We start from the raw sequence: 26,046 nt of genomic DNA on the forward strand, positions 1-26,046 counted from the left end.
TAGTTCCAGTGAACACCTTCTAAGTTACAGAAAGAAAACCCAGGGTATCTTCTTCACAACAACACTGAATACTTCAGTGTCCCATTTTCTGAACACCGCAGCAAGAAAGCAAGAAGCAAGAAGCGAAATAACATTAGCGTCAGCTTTATGGCTATTAGCTCTGGGGTACTAGCATTAATGTATTAAAGAACTGGATAACGATGGAGTCGGAGCCCCGTTCTTTCCTATGAAACTTCTCAGTGGTGCATGACACCAAAAAAGTTCAACCGCCCCGTCTAAGAATACCAGGATGATCAGCACTGCTTTCTCTGCTTCTGAATTTTGTGGCCCGTGGAGCAGGCACACTGGAGACTTCTGCTGGCCGAGCCGGCGAGTTCTGTTTTATTGCTCTGGCTAACTTGAATGGGGATTCAATTATTGAATCGTGCGGCTCTTTAGGACATTCAAAATGTTAGCAGATAGAACAAATCAAATACTGATATTAACGTGAGTCATTTTGCGGAGGTTGTGACGCTTTCTTTCACCATGTAGGTCCATGGGAAAAACTTATTTTTGGGCCAGAGGGCATCACATGACAGACCCGGTAGTTTAGGTTGTTCTGATGAATTTTTCTTACATGTAACAACGAAAAGCAATGCGCAATTCATGCATTTTACACATATGTACTATGAGTGTATTTCACATATTGAAAGCAGGACACATAGTGTAAGACAGCGAATCAGGTTGGAATGGTGGATAGTCATTTTCATACCTAACCCTAATCATCACCTTTTCTAGGATAAAACCGATCACGTAACTGTAGTTTTGGTACCTAAACCATAATCGACAACAAGAGCAACCTTCTTGGTCGACTTCCGTTCACTGTTTCCGTAAGATATCGTATGAATTTATGTGCAGAACTTTTCGTACGATATCCTACGAACCTGTTCATGAGAATGCTTTGGGTAGAATTCCACAGTTTGGCCACTTTGTCAAATTGGCTTCAAAGCCTGATCAACCTCCTGAGGACCTGGGTTCTGAAATGAACGGACTAGAAAAAAATCTGTAAGTTTCGTCCTGTATACTGGAGCTGTGAACAACATTTTCATTGCAGAAGAACCTTCGTTAGAACCCTAACCCTCAGGTGTTATGGGGATACTGAGTTATTGTTTTAAAAAAGCATTGATTTTTATGCAAAATGCATGAAAATATAAATGAATGGTCTGCATAATGCATTTGATCAGGGCCTTGTAGGATCTTTTTTTTTCATCCCACTGACTGAAACAGGCTTCCAGATTAGAGATCTCCGGATAAGTTCAACTACTCTCCACATGGAACCCTTCTCCACTTCGGCCTTTAAAGTTCTCTTTCGAATATTTGCTACTACCACCAAGACGTTTAAAAAGGTGAAAGTAAATGTTCTTCCATTGAATTTCAATCTGTTCTGAGCTCCTGGTTTTATTTTCTTATCTTCCTTCAAGGATGTGGCTTTGTGTGTGTCCGTGCAATCAGCTGAGTCTCTTTGACAAAAACCACAGTTTGATGCTCTCGCTCTGGTGAAGCTCTTTGTTGGTGGCAGATAAAAGCTTGAATGCCACAGTGCTTGTGTTTGACTTTCTGGCTATTTAACTTTGAAAGTCTATATAGCAATTTAACAATGACTTTAAATATGATGTTCATGTGTGTGACACACTCAGCCTACATTCTTACTTTATGATTTTGGCTTTTGACAGAACACCTGCACTGTAGTCTGAAAATATGTCACACAGCTTCAAACGAAAGGTACATCAAAGACAAGTTGTTGTATTCATTTTACATGTTTGCACTTAATTATGACGGGAACAATGAAATATATGATGACAACTGATCCTCAAGGGCCAAGGGAACAAATGTTTGTGGTGGATTTCACATGAACCTATGCACTTACGCACAGTATGTAAGATAGATACAGAATGTCATTGTATGGATAAGGCTGTCAGGTTCCTTTTTAAAGATATCAGGAAAAAAACTGTCAAACTAAAGACACCAAAACACCTTGTCACTATACTGTAAAGCCCACAATGGTCATTATTTCATATTAAGTTACGAGCTTGGGCATGTAGAGTTTTCTCAACCTTGTGGCTATGTAGCCGATTTGAATACAGAAGCTTTGTGTTAGTTATTGTAGCACGGTATTGATTTCACTGAAAGCTCTGTCAGGATAGTGGAGACTCCATGGGCAGTGTCATACATCGGGGAAAGGTGAGATGTAGAGCTTCAAAGGTGTCACATGATACTCCCAACAGGCTAAAGTGTGGCAAGAAAACACAAACGTACCATCAGCAAACAAATGAACTCTATTGTTATGATATCCCTTGAACAGTAATGACTTCTGGGCCTCAAAACTGGGCCACAATACACATGTATAAGGTTCCATAAAGTTCATCTTTGGTCTCATGTTTGAACAACACTGACTTTAGGGCGAAACAGAAGATTAAAGTCTGTGTTTCCCTTATAAAATGATCATTAAATACGTGATTCATTAAATACGTGATTCATTAAATACGTGTCCCAACAAGCTAGACAGCAAAAGGTTTTTAAGGTGAAATAAAAAAGGTAAGTAAAGATGACGGCGATTAGGAAAATGACAATAGTGTGAAATAAGCATTGATTCTTTTGGATCTATTAGTGTACAAAAGGATAGTTGATGTAGGCACTAATTTCTTGGCTTTAAAGTTGCCTTCTTTACACTATTTTCTGGTGATTTTGATTGGGCTTATTTTCATAATCCACGTTATATTTTTTTAACTGTTGTACTGCTGTTTTGACTCCCTGTGGATCTTGCGGTTTGAAATCAGAATTAAAACCTATTGTATAAAAGATATAAGGAGGTCATCCAGATTCAGAATTTCAGTTATAATGTTTTTTGGCAAGAAATGTACGTTGAAAGGGACATATTATGTTACATTTTACGGTTTACACTTGTATTTGGGGATTTTAAAAGAACACGTTTACATGTTTTAATGTTAAAAAAAAACACATTAATTTTCTCATAGTGTCTGTCTGATTATACCTGTATTCACCCTCTGTCTGAAACGCTGCGCTTTACCAGCTAAGACCCCCTCCTGAAAAAGCCCAGTCTACTCTGATTGATCAGCATCAGCACCTGCACTCTCTGTGTCATTGCAGCCGGGGAATTACTGTAACGGCACTGTAGTGCCACTTTATATAGTACAGTTGTGACATCACAACCGTACAGAAGTGCTGGCGGCTCGCTTAAAGACACAGTTACTGAATACTCTGTGCATTCCTCTGTGGATTGAACGTTTTGATACTTTCACAGTATTAAAATAGCACCTCAACCTGCTTTATAGTAAAAAAAAAAAATTGTAATTTGTTACAATAATGTGACCTTTAATGCTTGGGATCTGGCTTGGTGGATTGGTCGTAATATAACAACACAAAAAAATATAAAAGTGGCAAACTGGATTTCAACTGTTGAAGGTGTGAGAATATTAACAAGGGCTGGGATTAAGGATGGTTTTTACTGTCACTGCCATGTTCATTGATTGCTCTACTTTGATGCCAAAGACATCACAGAGTAGCCCACTGCCTTTTAGGAGAAGACCGATGGAGAACAGGTCTCTGTTTTTAAAGAGCCTACAAAAGGAGTTGACTCTTTTCACAGCAGGCCATACTCTCTTTGTCGCCTATTCCTCTCCCCTCAGGCGGAAAAGCTTCACTTTAAAACTCAGCTGTTGTCACATTCTGGAGCCTCTCCTTTGCATGTCACGCATAACTCTAATCCACTCTGATCACTGGCTGCTCCGCACCTCCCTCAGTGGAGCTCCCCAAGGGCTGCTGTCCACTGCCTGCAGTCTGATAGAGGGGAGAGGGAAGAAAGTGTCAATGCACGAGGTAGTTTATCAGGTCGGGGGCATAGGAGGAGCAGATCTGGATATTTGCCTCTCTGTCGGGTGCTGTGTAACACTGTGTTCCATGCACTTAGCGACCTTCCAAAACTGGCAACAAAATTCCTTATTTGGGTATAAGGAATTGTGGAGTGTTATTGGATCACACATATAGATTAAATGTGACATCCTTAAACATCCTGTATTGTATAAAACTGCATAACAGTGCTAGAATGACATCTGTATACTTTAAGTGCAACAAGTCCTGGGTTTTCAAATGAGCAATCCACTTCCAAACCTTCTGGACATCTTTTAAAGAGGCATGATAAGAAAAGAGTAAGATGTCTTTGAAGTGCCAGAAGTGAATAAAAAAAATGAAATTGCTGCTGAAATTATTCAAGTCGATAATATCAAAATGACCTGCTTTCATACATCATTACAGTCAAATAAAGAGCCCCATAATAGCAGATAATTTGAAGGTATTTAAATGCTGCTACTTCAAATGTTAGGGTTTAATGCATTCTGATGAGGCAGCTTGGTCACAATTGTCCTTCATATTAGTAATAACTGGCTTATAATGGCAACGCTTTACATTGAATGTATTGAATTTAGCAACAGATTTATACTGCAGCCTGCAGCTTATGTCATGGTCAGCCACAATTTCTGATGCACATGAAAAAGTAATGCACTATATAGTGTACATCTTCAGTATTACAAGTTAGCAGGATCAAATGTGTTGTAGTGTGGCGGCCATTTCATGCAGCATAGTACACAGATACAATGGATGTATTCATCAATCTCTCTTCCCTTTCATTTGCAAAATTTTCCATACCTGATTTGTTTTTTATAAAACTGAATGGGCATAAACCCAGTTTCAGTGTATGTATTTGAATAAGGTGTTTCTGTGTCAGTACAAACAGCAAAGTAGAGAAAGAGTGCTGTGCTCGCCGTCAATATGACAAGGCTGACTGCAGGATAAGCATAAGTGGTTCACAGCTGGTGTCTGGGGGAAACACGAGAGAGGGCTAGAGAAGGCTGGACGGACGGCGAGGGGAGGGAAGGGTCTGGTGGCGATAGTGGGGGCGGTTGCAGCCATGACGACTGATGGAGGAGGAAGTAAACAGATGTCCACAAGCTGGCAGACAGGCCCAGAGTGGCCGAGCCACAGAGAGACAGGTGGACATCCAGGAACACAGTGGGACTGCAGAGTAGCGTGAAGCCAAGCAGGGACTTTGCATATAGAACGCAAACACTGGAGTCATAAATAAATCTGTCATTGTATGATTTCCAGAACTTCACACAAATGGGGCCCATATTTAACTAATCTGTATCCCAGTGGGTAGAACTGCTTGTGGATGTGACACCAAATTAAAGGTCTTTGTTATCATTGTACTGACACACATTGTGACTCCATCTGGCGTCCACTACATCAAAGTAGTGAGATGGTCTCACTTAAAATGTTTAAGCCAACTAATGAAGACTATAAGCCGCCAAATACAGCATCTTAATCACGCCCATGACCCTAATTGCCGTCTCTTCCAATCTGCCATAAGTTGAAATCACAAAACGATGAGCAGTGATGATGATGCAGTGAGAAAGCTTTCATCTCAGCGGTCAATATTAATCCATCGCCATCCTTATAATACACCCCCCCCCCCCCCCCCCCCAGCATTTTGCAGAGTCACTGCAGCAGTAGTAGTCTTGAGAATAGACTGGAAGCTGAAAAAGCCATCAGTTTAAATCCCCTGGCAAGCTGCTAAATCAGAGGGCAGGAAATGAAGGGGACGCACTGTCGCCTCCCTCCACTAACTGTCGACATAACCTTAAGCAAGGCACTTTAAACCCAGCTGCTCTGACATGCACTTGTACGATGGGCTGACTTGAAAGTCTCACCGGGGAGGGGGGGGGGGGGGGGGTGCGAGTGCAACTGTCTTGACAACATTTGAACAGGCTGCGGTTTCAAGGTGACTTTGAGCTAAACCCCCACGTGCTCTGATGACTGTGATGTTCAGGAGTCAGCGATGAAAGTGCTGGAACTTGTCAGTGATCCGTCATTATTCAACGCGGAGAGACAGTGATGAGCTTAACAAGCTGTCCAGAGAAGACGAATGGCTCAGAGTGTCTATTGCCATGTCCAGGTGAAAAGTAACTAAGTAAATGTACGCAAGTAGTGAAGTACTTAAGGACAGTTTTAAGATACTTGAACTTTACTGTAGTATTTTTTTTCAAGTTACTATACTTCTACGACACAATTCAGAGGCAACAATTGTACTTTTTACTCCACTGTATTAATTTGACTGCAGATTCAGTTTCATAATGCAAAATATGTTACCCAGCAGCTTTTATATTTAAAATAAATAACCACTCCTTTACCAGATGATATAATAATGCAATCATTATCATCAAAAAATATAAAATACAGAAAGGGGCCATTCCACATAATGACTACTTTTATTTTTACTTTGGTAAACTACACTGTGGTATTGCTATTTTTACCTAAAGTGTAATTTCGGCGCAAAATCATGTCATGGTCTTTTTCAGCACTTACATTCTTCAAATCAGCCATCGAGACAGTTTTTTTGTGTTCTATTAACGGAGAAATCCGGGAGAGTCGCTAACAGCCGGTGATTAGCTCGGAGCAGTACGGTGAAGACATTAAAACGGCTTTTTTAACCACTAATACTGTTCAAAATAACACCAAACCTCTGCAATGCTGCTTTTAATGCCTTCACCGTAATGCTCTGAGCTAATCAATGTTAGCCACGTCCAGCTGTTAGTGACTCACCCAGATTTCTCTGTTAATAGTTGTTACACGGAAAAACTGTCTCAATAGCTTATTTGATGTATAAAAGTGCCGAAAAAGACCATGGGATGATTTTGCGCTGTAATTACACTTTAAGTTAAAGATCTAATCACTTCAGTGTCTTCTTATTCGGCCACTAGAGGAATAAGAAAGTACAGTTATTGGTTACTTTACCAACACTATGAAAGTATAAATGCATTCCTGATCCATGGGGTTTTTACATGTAAACTTTTTTCTAAAGTAAATATGCCTGTTCACATAGTCTGACCACAGCATGACTCGTGCTGGCGTGATGTTCTTGTTACGGTAAAGAGATGAGCAGAGACCTCAGTAGTAAAGACAGCTTCAATAAACAAAGCCTCATGGGTTACCATGGAAGCTTATTCATATCTGGAAAAACCTTGAGAGGCTTATTGTGAGCCTAATCAGCTGCAGGCACTCCAGGAAGACCGTGATGAGCCATAGAGGATGACGTCATGCCATGAGTAGTTTGGGAACAAGCTTTTTCTTTCTCAGACACAATAAAACCTTCATCATCATTATCATCATCGTCATCATAAATCACCCTGATCACAGATGTGTGTTATCATCATGTTTGTTTACTTATTTAAATGCTCCTCCCTTTTTTACTTTCCTCCATCACCCCATTCTTCTTGCCTCTTTGTTACTTTATTTGCTCTTTGTCAAAGAGAAAAAGTATTAACCAGCCATGTGAGTCTCCATGGTGGCATGCTAGGGTCTGAATAATATTACCTGAATATTTAAAACATTGTGGATTAAATTAAACAGAAGGTTTGTAGGTGGGGGGGCTCAGTGGATAAGTCAGTATCAGGAGGAGAGATGATCCAAAAGAGTAAAACATGACCTGGATTCCATTTATGCTCTTTCAAATCACTATGTGGGGAGTCACCATTGTGCCATCTCAAGTAGCTTTGTCTGCTCTGCAGATTTTCTAATGAGGGGCTTTTGGAGCAGGATGACAGAGCGCTCTGCCTGTTCTGTCCGGGAGGAGGGGCATTTAAAGGAAATGAGTAATGCTCTGTCCATGGATACAACTAATACTAGATTCCCCCCACTCAGATGCCCTGCTGGCAGCCTGGCAGCCATTAGGATTGAGAAGGGTGGCATTAGTCTGAAACTCCCATTATGTCAGTCAGACATACTGAAAACCTCTAATCAGGACACCAAATGAGGGGTTTATAACCAAACTGGGCAAGAAGGCAGCAGAGATGCTATTCAAAGTGCTCCAATCAGTTTTGTTTCTGCTTTACACTGGATAACTTTATTTGGAAAGCAGATGCTGTGCACAGAATAATTACTCGTTGAGTAGCTATAATCCATTATGTTTTCATATCAAACAGTTACTGCACTCACTTCTGGTTACTACAATACAAAAGCTCCTCTTGTGCGGGGACATTGAGAGTTTTGACAGCAGCAATAACTACATATTTCTTATTTAGAGTTTGTATTTCCTAGGTTAGAGAAGCTGCGAAGACGTGGAAAAAGAATCAAAAGAACATTGATTTAAAAACCCTACAGGAGAGGCCATCGTTTATGCAATAAACATACTTAATGAGGGGGGGGGGGGGGGAGTAGATCCCATACAGTAAACTGGTCACCATCATTGTGTTATTATCATGAGACAGATGCATGACAGTTGGTCAATAAGTCGCTCAACCAAAAATGTGTGAAGAAGACGAAGGGTGGAAAAGTACATGTTAGAGGAGATGGTGTTTTGTCTCTACTTATGCTAATAAACGCTCCTTTAATCTTGAAAAAACTGGATTGGGTGAATTGGAGGTTTTATCGTCTCCACTGCAGAAATGTGTCTTTTTGTGGAATAAAGGAGGGGATTAGTAACCAACTGCATCCACGTCAAAACAGTTGATACGCTCACCATGTTCGGCTGTCAGCCTAATACTAAAGATATTATACTGTAGGTTCTCCTGTTTTCTCTTTTTTCTGTGTGGCATCATCAATTCCCAGGAGTAATAATAATAATAATAATAATATTAATAACATGGTGACATCATATACAGCAGGTATGCCACAGAACACAGAAAGACTGAACACCAGTGATTATGGAAAGACAATTTGGATTGTCTGACTTCCACGTGATTATCCACATTTGCTCAACTTTGCTCGTGTTATTACAGTAAAAGGATCATGAATCAAAGCCAATCCTGGTGGCCAAACGGAACTCAATATATGTCACCGGTTTGGGAGTTTATCTGCTTGTGAAAACTTTCCATATGATCAAAAAGTTGTACATTTCTCTAATTCTTCCCCCTGAAAAAACATCCTCCAGTGAAGTCCTGCTTCTAGAGTTCATCACCTGCAGTTACTTTGTTCACCAGAAGATGGAAATATTTCACAAAAGATATGAACTGAGTAAAGATAAGACAACACTGGAGTCAAATATAGTCTAACTTTATACGTCATTTTATTTTGGGAGATGTATCATAGGCGTATTTAAAGTATGTGGCTTTTCATGAGACATATTTCACTCAATATGTTTTTCAGCAAAAAATCAAAGGGTTATTTCCCAAAAGTGGTTCAAAAATGTCAGAGAGCTCGGCCGTCGCACTTGCTGTGTGAGGAAGTCAAGACGGGATTAAAAGAAATATACCAGCAAGCTTATACACAGCCATATTGTTATAACGTCACAACAATTTTCAGCAAGCAGTGGATAATTCTGTGTCTTATGTCTTTTGTGGTCAATTGTATCCATATAAATGCTGCTGCTGCTGCTGCTCATAAAATGTCATCTGCTACTAATAATTACACAACAGTGGTGTATAAGTGATAGGAAGTGGTAATAGAAGTCATAATGTGGGCTTTTGCATCCAAAATGTCACATGTCCGCCATCTGCTGGACCATTACCACAGTACAACCCTCACTCCAGCGTTAAGACGATGGCACAAAAGGGAGAGCTGATATTTATGTGGTTTGACTTACTCTCTGTCCACAGGGTCCATAAATGTTAACACATCAGAAACAATCCAGTTAGTCATCAACAGCACTGTATGTCAAAAAATATACTAGTTCTTTAATCAGAGACTCCATTATTGTCTAAACTGATATCGGTGGTAATGAATCTTTGCATAATAAGGCTTTTTTTCTAATAAACTTTGATAAATATGTATCCTATTGTGGTTGCATGTCTCACTCTTCCACCCTGAAGGTATACGTATAGTGTCAACATCTTCAAATACAGCAGACATGTTTCCGGTAGGCTACCTTTGATTCTGACACAAGGGAAAGAGATTCAAACAATCAATTCTATGATTAATTGTAGGGTTTAAAATGTCCTTATCCTTGTTGTTGCCTTGTTATGACAATGTTTACGAATGTCTTTTCTCTCTGCATTTAATTCAGTTGACTTTCCTTCAAACCTGTATGTGTGTGTGGACACCTTTGCTGAATGCATACCCCTTGAGTACTTTCTTTTGACTGTATTTAACTTCCCGACACTCTAAAAAGATGCTGCTGTCTTAAAAGAACATAAATAAATCTGGTTCCCTAACTAGGCTTTCAAAATAAAAGCACAGCAATCGAGGTCTAGTTGAGCAGGACTGCTATCCTCTACTGAGCCATTTTCTGTGTCTGAAATACTAAATATTTTACATTATATGAATTGAAATTGTTTGTGTTATCATAATTATGTATTTCTTTAGAGATGTTTTTCTTGTCCTCAAAGGTCTGGGCATTTAGCCTGATAGTATCACGGAAATCATGGCCAACAAATATGACTTAAAGGTTTAATATGGAGGCTGAGCAGAACACCACCATCTAGTGTCTCAAGATCGTAGTCGCAACAACAAAAAATAATTCCACCACTCAGGTTGCCAGGTTGGTCAGACCAGCCTGTTTGAACCCATCCCCTTCGGCAAATCTCACCATAAAAACAAATATTGCAGAGGAGTTTGACTGACAGTTACCGTAGCCATTTCTGCGTGTATTTTTATGCCGTTGAACTTCTTCATCTCAGTCCATCGAGTGAATGCTTGGCCTATATTGGCTCTGGTTTTTACAGAACAACAGACAACCCTGGCAACATGCAACCCTGCTATTGGCTGTTAAAATGTAAACAGAACCTGACAGAAAGTCATTGTCAAACCCGTTATTTAATTTTTTTTTTAATTCAGTCTAAATATATTACTTTCATTCTGTACCCCTCTCCCGTGGGTGTATTATTATTATTATTATTATTATTATTATTATTATTATTGTTGTTATTGTTATTGTTATTATTATTATAAATATAGCTTCTAATAAAAGTTCTACATATTCAACCTTTAACTTTAGGATCGTTGTAATATCTATATATCTATCTATATATCTATAGATAGATATATAGATACGGTTTTGGTATAATGGTTAGTGGCATTCATCTTCCTTTTGATGTTTTGAATTTTGAAGCCAAAATGTTTCATAATTTTATTTTATTTTTGAAGTCAAATAAAACCACATAGCCTACATCATAGGCTACTACTATACATATGATAAATAAGAATACTAACAACAATAAGGCTAGAATATATTTAACTTGACGGTACAGTCCATAATTGTTGTTACAAAGAAAGAGGTAAGGAAAATAGTTTTAGTGAAGAGGATAGCCTCTCAAGAAAAATATAGTTCTCAGAGAATCGCTTTCTTAAGCAATTATTTTGAAAACCCGATTCAACCGGATGTCTCCCGTTAAACTTTTCCAGCTGGACACACACACGCACGCACACACACACACTAAGCAGTGAAGGCTATGGTGGGTGAAGACGCACGCGGACCAGCAGCGCTTCATTCCCAGCTCCGTGCCTGACCCGCAGCAGCAGCAGCAGGAGCAGCAGCAGCAGGAGCGGTGTGTGTGTGTGTGTTTCTGCTCTGAGAAGATGTCTGTGAACGAGGTGTACGTGTTTCGGCCCTTCAAGCTCATCGCGCTGCTGTGCGTCTTCCTGGCGCTGTGTTTGGACGTGGTGGCTCTGCTGAGCCCAGCCTGGGTCACCGCGGAGCATTTCTCCCTGTCTCTGTGGGAGTCCTGCTCCCAGTCCGAGGCGAGGCACCCGACAGAGGAGGCTCAGTGGAGCTGCTTCTCCACCCTCACGTCTGGTAGGAATCACCGTTTTGTGTTTTTGCACCTTTATAACTTTCCGCCCTTGGTTTAGGATGCTGTGGTTGGAGGGAGAATACTCCGACCATCTCAAGGTTGTTACTTTTTAAGATGGAAAATAGCCATTTACAGTGTATCTGGCTGTTATAAAGGATACAATGCGCTGGTATTTATGCCATGTGTGACTGGTTGGTTTTAAACTTGCATGTTTACAGCAGCCTCTTTTCTAGGGTCTGCACACAAATGTTGCACATCCTATGTTTGACAAAAACAAAGAGGAATGCTCGCTGGCTCACAGGCCACCGTCTCCCAGGAAGTTTCCTTCAGTTGGCTAGTTGGTGTGTGTGTGTGTGTGTGTGTGTGTGTGTGTGTGTGTGTGTGTGTGTGTGTGTGTGTGTGTGTGTGTGTGTGTGTGTGTGTGTGTGTGTGTGTGTGTGTGTGTGTGTGTGTGTGTGTGTGTGTGTGTGTGTGTGTGTGTGTGTGTGTCCAGCAGCTGAGGCATCCAGGGGTTCCTGTGCTGCTGCTGATTTATTTCCTCTGTACATACCAGAGCAGTGACGTGTGACAAACACAGGTTGGACTCATTCATGAATCATGAGTTACCAAAAACATGTTAATTGTTCTATTGTTGTAGTGTTTTTCCAGTGTTATTATGAATGGTGACTCAGTTAACAAAGGGCCGGTCACTCAGTGATGCATTTAAGTGTTGAGTAAGGGAGTAGTAACCACGATTACTTTTGGTCAATATTGAGATTATTCAATACATTATTATATAAAAAATGCATTTATTGAACTTTGAACGGTGGATTTTCTCACTGAAAACCAATAAAAACGAAATATATTAGTCAAATAAATGAAATAAATAATACATACATACATATACATTTAAATTAACAATACAAATAATACATACAAATATACATTCGGTCTAAATAAACAAGATCAGCATTTCCACAACTTACTAAAAAAAAAACTAAACATATATATATATATAAGTAATAGATTCGTTTACGAAGATCACATTGTGTTTAAGTGCACCGCCACAACCCACTCAAATTCCTAAACATATGTCTATATGAACTATATTCAACACATTCCAGTATGTAACTCAGTGGAAATGTATTAATAACACATAAAACGAACTTAACGTGAGCATCATTGTAAAGTGGATAGGGGCACAATAACTGTTTTATCACCATCATCTTGTTTTCATCATTATTGGAAGCAAAAATCGTGCAAATGTAATTTATCACCCAACGCGAACATGAATGAGATGCTTTCATATTATTTCTTGGTCAATTCAATGTCAGTTTCCGTATTTAGGATAAGGAATAACATGTAGACACATAATCTCAGAGTTAACCCACTCCAACCACCTGAAGGCTTTGAATGGGCTCGACTGAAGAGACACATTCAGCATCTTCCCCATCATCCACCCCACAGGCCTGGACCCACCAGGGTGTTTATGCCTCCAACCCCCTTCCTCTCCCCCACCAGGGGAGGAAATCCTCATTAAAAGCAGCATTTGGCTGATGGCTGGTACAGTGGGTTGGCTTCTTATTAGTTGGAGCTTTGTCTCTATTAAACTTACAGTAGCTGACTGTTAAAGTAGCAATAAAAAAAAGGCTAAAAGCACACCATATAAGACGAAGTACAAATTGAATGAACGTTTTTTAGTTTTGTCCTTATTAGTTGCCAAAAGTATGTAGAGTATTGTAGCTGTTCTTTAATGTTACAAGGCTGCCATCACAGACACAAACACGCACAGCTACGCAGAGGGAAAGAGCCTTGGGGTGAGTGACCTCTCTCTGATATTGTGGAATGTGTCGGGGTGAATAGGAGGCGGGTTTGTTGCTTTGAGTGTCTGCAGAGCCCATTAAAACAACAGTGGAGGGGCGGTTCTGAGGTTAAAGGGGCAGCTCACAGAAAGGCAAAAACAGACTCATTATTATGCACACCTCCTCACATCCATCCCAAGATTCCTGTCCATCAGTCCATCTTTGGAGCGACGTAAATACGGTTAAAATAATGCAGATGAAAAACAGCGTTCTGACTTCCAGCCTCGGTGAGAAGATTAAAAAATAAATACACTTGTGATGTGAGTGCAATATTCTTTGAAGAGAAGGTGATTTTTTTTCCACCACCGACCAAACCCCAGCTATAACCACATAATGGACCAAAGATGTTGAATAAAAAATGATTTCCTGAAGGTTGAATCAAATGGAGTTCAGATGTTTTTACCATCCTGAAGACGAATCAGGAGCTGTGAAAGGGAAAGACCCTCCCAGTGAAGATCGTTCGTCAAATGTAAATTCTCCCTTTGAGTCGAGTCCTCTGAGGTTAGGAGTTTTTGTGACAGCGTCAAGTAGGACATCAGAGAGTGAAAGCACAATGCAGGCGGGAATGGGGGAATTAAAGACGTTTGCTAATACATTTCTGGTTCTATCAGTGTTATACTGCGTAGAAAAGCTTTTAAAATGTGCTGCCTTAACAATACAGTGTTGTGTGGCTCTTTTCAATAAGGAAAACTATTTTGACACAGAGGAAGCGATGAGTTTGACTTTTCCACCAGGAGTTTGTTTGGAATAAACAGAACAAATGTGCTGTTAAAAGGCAGCCATGGAAACGGCTGGCACACATCAGATCTCCAAGGAGACGTTTAAGTGTCGAATTCATGTCTTACATGTGATGTCTTTAGTCGAAGAAAACCCCACCTCAATAATGGTTAAATAGCAACAGGAATTTCACCAAAATAGGCCCAAAAAAATCTGTGTAGTTTTATTTTCATGTAAAAAATCAGTAGAAATATGATTAACCTTAATAGAGTAGATGAGCATCGGACAGTGAACCACAAGTTGCTGCTGAAATGAACAAGTACAGACATAAATCTAAAAATATCCGTTGTGATTTGTGTATGAGACAATAAATGTAATTAATGTAAAGAATATGGAAAGCATAATGTCTTTTATTTTTAGTCTACTTTGGCTTAGGGCTGGGTGATGTGGTCATTTCAAATCTCGATAACGGTATATATCATGATATAGCATGTTTTCTGGTAATTAATAAGTAGTCTATATCAAATCAACACACGATAAAGCCTATTTTTGTATACTCCTGTGTATAACTTAACAACGTTAAGTGTCGACCAAATGGCGGAAATATTGCAGTAATGCAGTTTGGACACATTTCTTTCTTTTTTTTTTCAAAATGAAGATTGAAGCGATATAGAAAAATATATACAATAGACATTTTACATCCTATCATCCAACCCTATTTGCAGTGCAAAAAAACCCCACCAAAATAATGATAAATTAGCACCAAAAATGTTACCAAAATAGACAAAAAGAAACGTAAAAGTATGTAGACGTACACTCAGTCAAGATGGAAATAGATGAGCATTGGACCATGTGCTACAAATTGCTGCTAGAGAATAAATGCAAAGCCAAGTTGTGCTGAAGTGCAGCATTATGAAGATTTATAGTCCGCTTCAAAATCCTGTACATGAAATATGAACATTTTTACATCATCTTTTCAAGGATACAGCTGTGGTTTCAATGTCTTCATCTACAAGTTAACAGCTGTTGATTCAAAAGTTATATTTCTTAAATACAAATACAAACTTTCACACTCTAACGTGCGTCTAATAAAATGACATATTGTGTTTGATCTGATGAATGTGAGTACTGAGTAACTCATCAGGTCTGTTTCTCTCGTGCAGACCTGAGTCCGTTCAGCTTCACTCCCTTCACTCTGTGGGATTAGCTCTTGTTTTGTGTTTGTCATCACAGCGGTTCAATTGAGCAGTTCTGTCCCGTGAATCGAGCTTTAGTTGCTGCACTCTAACCTTCGTGCGTCTCGTCCCGCAGACTGGCAGATTGCCACCCTGGTGCTGCTGGCTGTTGGTGCTGTTGCAACTCTGGTGGCCTTCCTGGTGGCCCTGATTTCCCTCTGCCGGGGGACGCAGAGACGGCACTACCGCACCGTGGCGGTTTTCCTCTTTACTGCAGGTACGTCGTTCCCCTTCATTTCTATTACTTTCCCTCTAAAAGTACCTAAATCATTTGCACCTTTCTACCCCGTATGAACACTTATCCAACGTTCTGTGCACGTTTGGAAACAGAAAGACGGCACATTTACATTCACTGCGCCCACAGCAATTTCCATATAGACAGTTTTGTTCCAGTCCTCGCATTAAATACAAGGGTGCAGAGGGAAAGAAGCAGCTGAATGAGGCTTGTTGGTTGAGCTCATTTTTTCTGTGGTGTGGAGTCTGGGGAGCTGCCGGATCGTGAGCCAAGAAAAAGCAGCCGCAGAATTTGCAGACTTACCAACGAAGTGAAGTCACTGAGGGGGGGGGGGGGGAGCAGCCACAGACTCCTCAGCCATCACTGCCTCATATTTGGACTGAACTTCTCCTGAGTCCTGCATGCTTTGTGTGAAAACCTTTGGGTAAGGGCACATTGTGACACTGGTGAGCGAGGATCTATTTATGAAACATATAATTAAAACCAAAGCAGTCAAGACACATTGTTCCATGTACTGACTCACAGCCTGTGCTTACTTTTACTTGAACAACAGTGATGAAACACTGACCACTTACCGCTACTTAGCTCATGCCCAGTTCCAGCTTTGACAAATAAATCTGGATTATATGAGAAACAGACATCCTCTCATGGATCACAAGTAAAGTTTGTCCTCCTGCAGTTTTACATTAAAGGACACAACTTAAAGGACGTTTTTTTATTTTTATTTTTTACAATTTGGGAAAACTATACACTTATTTGCATTCTTGGTGAGAGTTTCTGTTGATGAGAAGACTGATGTCACTCTGAGATCTTTAACTAAAGGGGTAATTCCTGTTCTTTTTCCGCACTTAGAGTAGAGTCGCTAACAGCAGGACGTGGCTAACACTGATTAGCTCGTGGAATTACGGTAAAGGCATTAAAACGGCTTTTTTAACCACTTATACTGCTCATAATAACACCAAACCTCAGCAGTAGCATGAGAAGAGTCCCTACACATAAAACGAAGCACCAATGGGCTCCGTCCTTTTGGATTGCATTTGGTAATCAACTTGAATGGACTTTATTACGAGAGGAGCTGGTACCGTGCCAGTAGTTTAATAAACTCCGGGTTCGTTAACTACGTTGTTGGTGCTATGTTTTTTGTGTAGGGACTCTTATCATGCTGGTGTTATTTTGAGCAGTATCAGTGGTTAAAAAAGCTGTTTTAATGCCTTCGCCGTAATGCCCTGAGCTAATCAGTGTTAGTTATGTCCGTCTGTTAGAGACTCTCCAGGATTTCTCCGTTAATAGCTCATACATGAAAAGAATTTTACGCTAACCTCGTGAGACCATCTCGATCTTGCGATCTCCATTGTATTTTACTCGCAGATCAGTCTGGTAACCTGCGGCAGAGAAAATTTGGAGAAATTTGCCCAAGCGACCGAACCAATCAGCTGTTGGTTTTGAGGTGGATTAAGTGTGAACAACATGGCGGCTTCCGCGGATGAGATGAGCGCAGCTATCGAGCTAGCTGCTCGCTAACACAATTTTTCTCTTGGATCCTTCTGTTGGAATATGGACCGGGCACCTGAAATTGTGCCTTTTATCCATTAAGTCACGTTACACAGATGGCAAATATCCTTTACCGACATGTTGTTTACTTTGCCACGACGCTCTGTTAGTACGTCATACGTTTTGTTGATCTGATTGGTTGATTTGGCCTGTCTATCACCAACATTAGTGGTGATAGACAGATGATTTATCCAATCAGCAACCAGTATTTCCTCCCCTTCCCAAAAGATCTCCAACCGAGAGTACCCAGAGGGAGATGCAGAGCAAATGCGAATTATGCGAATCAATCCATCTGGCAGAGTCAGGTTAATTTTACGCTGGAATTACACTCTAAATATGAAGCCACAGGCAGCAACCGGTAACTTTAGCTTAGCATAAAGACTGGAAGCAGATGAAAAAGCTAGTTTTATATTTGTATTGATTAAACAAACGAGAGATGACTTGTTTATTGGTGAGCTTTAAAGGTGCTGGTAGGTGGATTTCGTTACATTTGGACAGAGCCAGGCTAGCTGTTTACCTTTATTTCCAGTCTTTGAGCTAAGCTAAGCTAATCTGCTGCTGTCTGTAGCTTCATGCTTACCGGACAAACATGAGAGCGGTATCAGTCTTCCCATCTAACGCTCGGCAAGAAAGTGAATAAGTGTATTTCCCACAACTTCAAACTATTTCTTTAACCTTTGTCTGATGAATCACAATATCCTCTTCAACCTCCGATCCCCTGTGGTGTGTGAACACTACAAACCCATGATGTGTAGAAAGACTTAAATCCAGAGCACTGTTACTGCAAACATCTGCATAAAATAACGCATGATACATCTAGCATTTTCCATGTGATGTATGGTGTGGAACTTTTCATAGATATGGCTGAAACAAGCCGCTACATACTGATAATGTTATCAAACGCCACAGAAAAATGTTTAATCTAACTTTAAAGGCGTAATATAAGGGCTTTTTGTCTTGTCCTGTCTCTGAAACCATCAGTCACAAAGGACCAGTGTCTGCACTGGACTTAATGGCTGTGCCTTAGACTGTTAGCCATTTACTGAAAAGCGTGGGAAGGCAGTGTTATCCTTTCCTGTGTGTAATTGCTTTAAGAGCCTTGCGAGAATAAGGTCTCCTTACAGGCACACAGTCCTCAGCAAAGCAGCAGCAGCAGCAGCAGCAGCAGCAGCAGCAGAGGGGTTGGACCCTGTTCAACGCCCCTTGGCAGCACTGTGGCTGCATGGTATTTATTTTCTGTCCAGAAATATGACCTCAGCGGGCTCGCAAGCTCAGTCTGGGCTCCATCAACACCGCCACATTCTTGAGCTGCCGACGTCCCCTCCTGCACACCCCACTGCTCCGTCCTGTAGGAAGGAAAGGCGGAGTCGTAGTCACACAAAGTCCCTTCCTCAAGAGTCACCTAGCATGCACGAATGGGAACTGAGGTAGCCTGTGTTCGAGTACACCACAGTACGCCTTTGATCACACACACATGTGCGCACCCTCACAATGACGCATTTACCACCGGTAGTTCAAGCTCCTGAGTGATTTAAAGGGAAAATGAATCACAATGATGGAGGCATAAAAGTCATTTTCCTTTTGGGATGTTGAGGTTAACTGAATAATGACGATTGTTTGAAAGTTGTTCCACATTTCACAGAATAAAGGACACAGCACAGGCTTTACTGTGGGGTGCCGAAATGTTCTGTTTAAGTCAGTCACTGTCAGGGGAAAAGACAGCCCACTTCAAAAGAGCAAGAAACCCTCAAGGAGGAGTGTCATAGAAAGAGCGTTTCTCTTGATGTCTTCATCTTTTTATGAAGATGTCTGACTGGATGAGAAATATAAATACATTTTATACAGAAAACATTGGCTCAATCTTGTTATTGCATTTTACCGAACACTGGAAAACACTTCTTGGTCCTCGATTGTTCAAGAGAACAAAATTCATCACGGCTAAATATATTTTTTTACTATTGTTTGATAGGCAATATAGTTGTTTTATTAGCATCACATGCGTAATCAGTCAAGTTACTCCTTGAGTCTCTTACATACAGTGTATTATGTAATTAAATAGCTCTGACTGTTTTTCGTCACAGGCTCATCTATTTAGACGTGCACTAAGTTCTAAGGGTTTGGTACTGAGTTGGTACGCTAAATGTAAATAGTACCAGGCTCAAATTACATAAGCCTGTTTAGACATATTCCTGTTTTCATCCTCAGGCTCCTAAAAACAATCAAAAATATCCATTGTTATTATTATAATCTGAAGCAACAGATACGCTGACTTGAAGAAGATAATCACTTTATATAACAAGACTGCAGTTGCCTTCAGTTACTCTCGGTTCTCTTTGCAGGCACTGAAAAACACCTTCCTTCTCGTCTTTGTTCGTCAGCCTTTTTTAAAACAATTCACATTTCTGCCTTTACAGCAGTGCGTTAAATGTCACATCTGTGCTTTTACACAAGCAAGTCGATTTTTTTTCCAATGTCATATATTTATATTTTTATTTTTTTTCTTGAATGGTGCATTTTTATGGACTGAATGCAGTTGCTGAAATCACAAACCTACTCCTTTTCAGGTGTGAAACGCGCAGAGAGACTCAGATGAAATGCAAAGAATTCATCTTGAAAAGACCGATTTAATTCAGAGTTGGTTAAAAGCGATGACAAAGTTGGAAAGAAGAAAGGGAGAGTTTGAGTTTTTAACAAATGAAGAGGAAAATGTGAAGAAAACAAAGAAGTATTGGCAATAGCAGCACCAGAATGAGGAGTTTAAATGGTTTGCGAAAAAAAGCGAAAAATTATGAGAAGTGCAGAGAGGACAATGTGCAAAGTGCAATAAAACATCAGGTCATCTCTGTTAAAGACCTTAAGTATTATAACATGGTGGCACCAGCCGTAGTAGTAAAAGTTCTACTGATGATAGTTTAATAACATTAGTGTTGCCTAGGAGTGTTTTTTTTTTGTTTTTGTTTTAAGAAAAAAATTTCTTTTGGTTCTAGTGGTTCTGCAGGCCTGCGCCCTGGTCCTGTACCCGATCAAGTTCATCGACGGAACGGTCCTCCAGACCTATCACGAGTTCAACTGGGGCTACGGGCTCGGCTGGGGAGCCACCATCTTCATGCTGGGTGGAGGGATCCTCTTCTGCCTGCGGACGGACATATACGAGGACGCCATGTACTGAGTCCTTTCTCGAACCCCACCAACATACAGTGCACACACATACAGGAGGTGTGCTACTTGTCTTCACTCTGTGAGCACAGACCCCGTCTCTCTCTTTCTCTCGCTCTCTCTGTTATTTTTAGACAGGTTGTGAAGGCCTAATTCAGGCCAGGGCTGTATGAATAGGACCCCCACCACCCCTCCTCCCACACAGCCAGCGGGTGCCTCAGCTCTGCCGGGATCAGGGATGAGGTGGCAAAGCTAAAGCACAGAGAGCTTTCTGGAAAGGCACGAGCCGCAGCTGCTGGACGTTTCCACCACACGTTGACTTGGATCTCTATTGTTTGAGAACAGTAGATTCTCAGCACAGATCCTGAATGTGCAGTGACTGAACATTTAAAGGGATTGACTTATTTCCACATTTCCTTTTTTTTTAATTCCCTTTGTAGCATTTCACAAGGGAAGGCTTGTTGTTCATGTATTTATAGCATACACTTTATAAATATTGATATACCTGTACCTCCCTCTCCATGTGATCCAGCTGCAACATATCTAGTAATGCTCAGCCTTCTGATATTAGAAGTGTAGATTAGACAGCTTCAATACATGCTAGAGCTCATGAGTGTTGATAGTTTGCTTGCAAACTCACACTAGTTTGTCTTGAATGAAAAATGTAAATGTGTACAAAGTATTTCTACATGAAGAAAATCCAGAATAAAGGATTGTAATTTTGGGAGTATTAGGAGTGTGAATTTATGTTGCTTTCAAAACTGCGACGTGGCGTTCTGACACCATTGGTTCAGAAACTGACCTCCTTTTTTTGACCAAACAGCAAAGAGACAAAAATACAAAACACTTTTATTATCCAGAGCACACATTCCTCAGGGGAAGCCACCCCCAGGCTATTTAAAGAGATATCGCCAGGTTGCCAGCTTGTCAGCTTGCAGCTAGTTGCAGTGGTGGAAATGAATGAAGTATTCAGATCCTTCACTTGAAGAGATATTTTTGCTGTTTCAAATCCAATTCTGTGTCATGGCAGATGAACGGTGCTGCCCTCTGTGGCCGCAGTGGACAGAACTTGGAATGAGATTGCGATGAAATCCGCCAAATGACGCATTTTGCAGAAATTTCTGCCACTGAGAGTCTGCGCAAACTGTCCACACTGCCATGACACAGAGCTGGATTCAAATCGCTCAAGTATCCCTTTAGGTAATAATACCTAACTGTGAAAATGTTCCACTACAAATAAAAGTCCTGCATTCATAACATTACTGAATTAAAAGTATGCAATATTATGTACAAAATGTACTTAAAGTAAAAGTACCCATTGTGCAGTAAAATGTTCCCTGCTAGTGTTTCACCATATTATATATATGATGTTTTTGGATGAATATCACTGTTGCATTAGTGTGGATGTTACATTTTACTGCTGTAGATGTTTAAGGTCTAATTTTAACTCTTTGTATACTGTTTGGTAGTTTAATCTACAGCAGTGCAGCATGTTCTATAAGGTCATCATGAGTTTGTAGGGTCACTGGCCTGTGAGAACGCATCTCAAATAACTTTGGGACGATGCATTTTCCAGACGATCCAAGAGGCTTTTAAAATAGTTTATTTAGCATAAGAAATAGGACAATTTTCTCAGCACATAAAGGAACACATCATCCTTCAGTTTATCAGAAAAAGATAATGGAGATATATGGTTTCACTGGACGAGAAGGGACCGAAAAACTGAAATCTGAATAAAAAGATGGAGTAAAAGTACGAAGTAGCAGAAAATGGAAACACTCAAGTCCATGTTCCTCTAATTATATTTTAGGGAGAAAAGTACTTTGTTAAATTCCATCACTGACTAATTGATGTGTGAAATAGGATGCACTGGTTTAAGCATAACGAGCAACATAAAACATTTTATTTGCAACCTCAAGACCCCTTTTTGCAGTAAAGCTTTACGACTTCCTGAGAGATAATGTGTATATTTCAAGTAATTATCTTGGACACTTGCACTGCCACATTATTTGCTTGTTGTGGATAAATGGTGCTCACGGGTTGAAATTCAAATTACAGCTAACTTTTATTGCGAAACCTACCTTTTTGTTTGCAGCTCATAGGGTAGCTGTATGTAGTGTATTAATGAAAGGTTTTAAAAGTATCTCTATTATGTCCCTGGGTGTTTCGTGTCAAACAGAAGGCACTGCCACACCTGAGCAGCCTGGTGTGAAGTCTCCTCTGTAAACACTTTTCTTCAACCCCCGGAGTTCAAACTGCAACAGCTGGTTAAAGAGTCTCTTCTGCAAATAAACAATTTACCCAGCTGCAGCAGCGTGAAAAACTCCCCAGCTGTGGTATAATATTTACATCCGGAGCAAAAGCTCCAAGGAAAAAAAATACTTGAATAACTGTGGCATGAGAACCTGATCCATGGCTCCTGTGAGTAGTGTAGGCTAATGTGGTGTGTTGAGTGTGTAGAGGTGCCAGGTCAGTGGTTGACTTATAATAGCAGTGACCTCTCTGGAATCTTTTGAATGTGACTCAACGTGTTAAAGGTGACACTGTTACATGACACGTTGGCAGAGAGGGGCGCACATCATACAGTTTTCTAAAGCGTGACGCAGATGTGGTCACACACACATGTAAAGCACGTTGTCTTTAGTTAAACATTTGTGGAGAACGTATAAGTGAAAGATGTTCTGACAGTGAGGGACAGTGAACAAGTGGAACATTGACTCAGGTCATTAAAAGAAACATTTATTTTACTGAAGAAGGAGATTTAAACCTTTAAGGATACACAAGCTGATCCACATAATATGCAAATATATTTCTGAGGGCAAGTTCTCTTTGCTTTTATTTGGCAGAAGAGGGTTTTAATTGATGCACTTGTTAGTAGTTTCGGTGTGCTGTTGAGGTCAAAGGTCAAGATGCCAGTGGATCTTTATTCTCACTCTACCCACACAGTAAGCGCTCGTCTTTTATTACATTTCGCTGCAGAGGGAGGAGGACTATGCACTGAAACAAAATGTTTCACTGAAGCCATTGTTCGTGTTTTACGCCAGCTCACTTCAGAGCCAGTTGCTCATTTCCCCTGTGATCTAATGATACTGTTTACTTGCTTTGCCTCCACCATGAGCACCATGTTTGACCACACCCACACCATTAATTCTAATGTCTGCCTCCACCTAGTGGTCAAACCTGGTATTATTTTGTGTTGTAGGGCTGTGAGTGATCTCAGGAAAAACATGAGAGCCAAAGCTGAAGTTATAGTTTTTTCACTCAAATGAAGGGTGATATTCAATCTGTGGCATCTTTACCGGCTAAAAAAAACAAAATAAGTTTTTTTCAGGGGTCTATCTGGACTCTTTCTCTATGTGCTATGAAAATAAAGAGGTGGAACAGAGAGAGAGAAAATATATGTTTCACGATAATTGTTTAGTTTTTGTTTTTAGTTGTTGTTTTTGCTTAGAAAATAAGCTCTTCGCCTGCATTCAAATATGGCGTCACGCTGACTTTAAGGTTTCTGTAAATGTTAAATGTAATACATAAGTTACACATTACACATTTTTAAAGCAGAACAAATTTATATAAAAATAATTCAGTACCTCTACAGCTGCTGCTACATGCTCTCATCTCTCAAAGCCTTTACTGCAGAGGTTCAGAAGAAGGAAGGAAGGGATACTTCATTAATCCTGCAAGAGGAAGTTCAATTTTTTCACTCTGTTATATATATTCACACACACACACACACACACACACACACACACACACACACACACACACACACACACACACACACACACACACACACACACACACACACACAAGCCCAAATACACACATGCACAAACAGGACCTATATACATGCATTATCTATGTAGAGAGGTCAGAGTGCGGGGGCTGCCTCATAGTATGGTGCAAACCTGGAACCTCTCATGCTACCAGTCACAATATGATGCCATTGTGCACATCTGCATTGGTAATTGTTGACTTTATCCATTATACAGCAATGGTGGCAGAGCTGCCATGCATGCACATGTCCTCCTCATCAGGGGCAACTTGAGGTTCAGTGTCTTGCTTAAGGTCACTTCAACATGCAGACAGGAGGAGTCAAGGGTCCAACCACCGGCCTCCTGCACCACAGCCGCCCACAACTGTTTGTCCACAGAGAAAACAAATCCAGAGCAAGAGTGAAATCCTCCACTCCAGCTGTTTGGACAGACATCACATTTAGTCAAACTCAAAATCTCAAAGCAGTTAACTTTATTTTGACAGTGTGGCCTTTGGAGATAGCCTGGCACCTAGGTGCAGTAACCAGTCAGGCCCTGCACTCTTTCACTCTGCAGGGACAGATTCCAGTTACTGAACCCGGGGGACAGAGACTAAAATGGCCTCTGACATCTTGGTGTCTGAGGAGGGAAAATATATTTCTTTTAGCAATACAATTATGCAGAAATGTACTAAAAATCCAACATGTCCAATTATAAATGCAAACCTGAATTTGTCCAGCTCCTCCTCTGGTCCTCAGCAGCAGACATCCTCTGCAGACTAGGGTCAGCAGACTAGTGAGGCAGATAAATGGACTGAAAAGTAAGACCTGGGCTATACATTACCCTCCAACCAATCCTCTATCAAACTTGGCTCCACCAAAATTACATATTAACCTGAAAAAAGTTACTCACTTCTCCACTGTCACGCTTGTGCTGCCCTGCAGTCCCCAGGGTCCCGTTGAACCCACATACTGCTTCTGTACTGAGCACTGTGATGGGGAAATCTGGTGGGAAAACAAACTTAAAAATCCCTTGCATAACTCATTCTTAACTCATCATTCATATCCTCTATTATCTTCTGTATTTTGTAATGCAGCAAGGGTGCTTCAATTGCACAGCAGTCCATGACACAAAAATGACAAATCAGTGCAAGTGTGTGAGTTTCTCTCATTTATTCTCTACTGATTAATCATACAAAAACTATGTCTTGTTACCAATGAGCCAAATGAATTAAACAAGAGAGACACAGTTACACACAGACGCACACGTGCACATGGACATTCAGGTGCGAACAAGCCGACCTGGTGTGGGAAGCAGTCAGCTGCCCAGCTGACCTTGTGGGTGTCAATGAATGTTGGATCAAAGACTAAGAAAACAGCAGCCAGCCCGGAGCCAGATGGTCACGTTCCCAACATGAAAAAAAGATAATGCAGTGGACGTTCTATATTTAATTTGAGAAGTTATATGAACAGAATAGTGTCGTCTGTGTGTTCATTAAGCGTGAGGAACATAGAATAGAAAATGACCTGCACACGCTGAACCGGAGCTTCTTTTCTCTTTATTGGTATTTTTATCCAACTCTGGTCTTCCTCAGGCAAATGCCGACACATACAGGTAAAAAGACGCCCTGTAGCAAGATAACCAGTGGCATCATAACCACTTAACCTTTGTATGGTATCCCGTTTCAAGTTTTTCCACATCTACAAGTATAAACATGCTCTACCTGAAACTCAGTGGCCTTAGCTTATTTTATGTGATAAACATGTAAACAAACAAAATGAT

General features: G+C 40.5%; 1 protein-coding gene across 1 annotated transcript; it reads left to right on the forward strand.

The window, feature by feature from the left end:
- The first annotated feature begins 11,431 nt into the window (after positions 1-11,431).
- LOC310957080 (transmembrane protein 47-like) lies at positions 11,432-21,242 on the forward strand. The gene is made up of 3 exons (XM_083927508.1): positions 11,432-11,779; positions 15,647-15,787; positions 20,344-21,242. Exons 1-3 carry the CDS (start codon positions 11,563-11,565, stop codon positions 20,523-20,525), a joined length of 540 nt encoding a protein of 179 aa, XP_083783634.1. The 5' UTR covers positions 11,432-11,562; the 3' UTR covers positions 20,526-21,242.
- Positions 21,243-26,046: the final 4,804 nt, after the last annotated feature.

Source organism: Echiichthys vipera, assembly GCF_963691815.1.
Source record: "Echiichthys vipera genome assembly, chromosome: 14".
In the NCBI taxonomy this organism is placed as follows: Eukaryota; Metazoa; Chordata; class Actinopteri; order Perciformes; family Trachinidae; genus Echiichthys; species Echiichthys vipera.

Excerpts from the sequence above, each read along its gene's own strand:
- LOC310957080 (XM_083927508.1), top strand. The coding sequence starts at position 11,563 with ATGTCTGTGAACGAGGTGTACGTGTTTCGGCCCTTCAAGCTCATCGCG. Across the intron at positions 11,780-15,646 it reads CTTCTCCACCCTCACGTCTG|ACTGGCAGATTGCCACCCTG; the intron begins GTAGGAATCACC and ends CTCGTCCCGCAG. Across the intron at positions 15,788-20,343 it reads GGTTTTCCTCTTTACTGCAG|TGGTTCTGCAGGCCTGCGCC; the intron begins GTACGTCGTTCC and ends TTTTGGTTCTAG.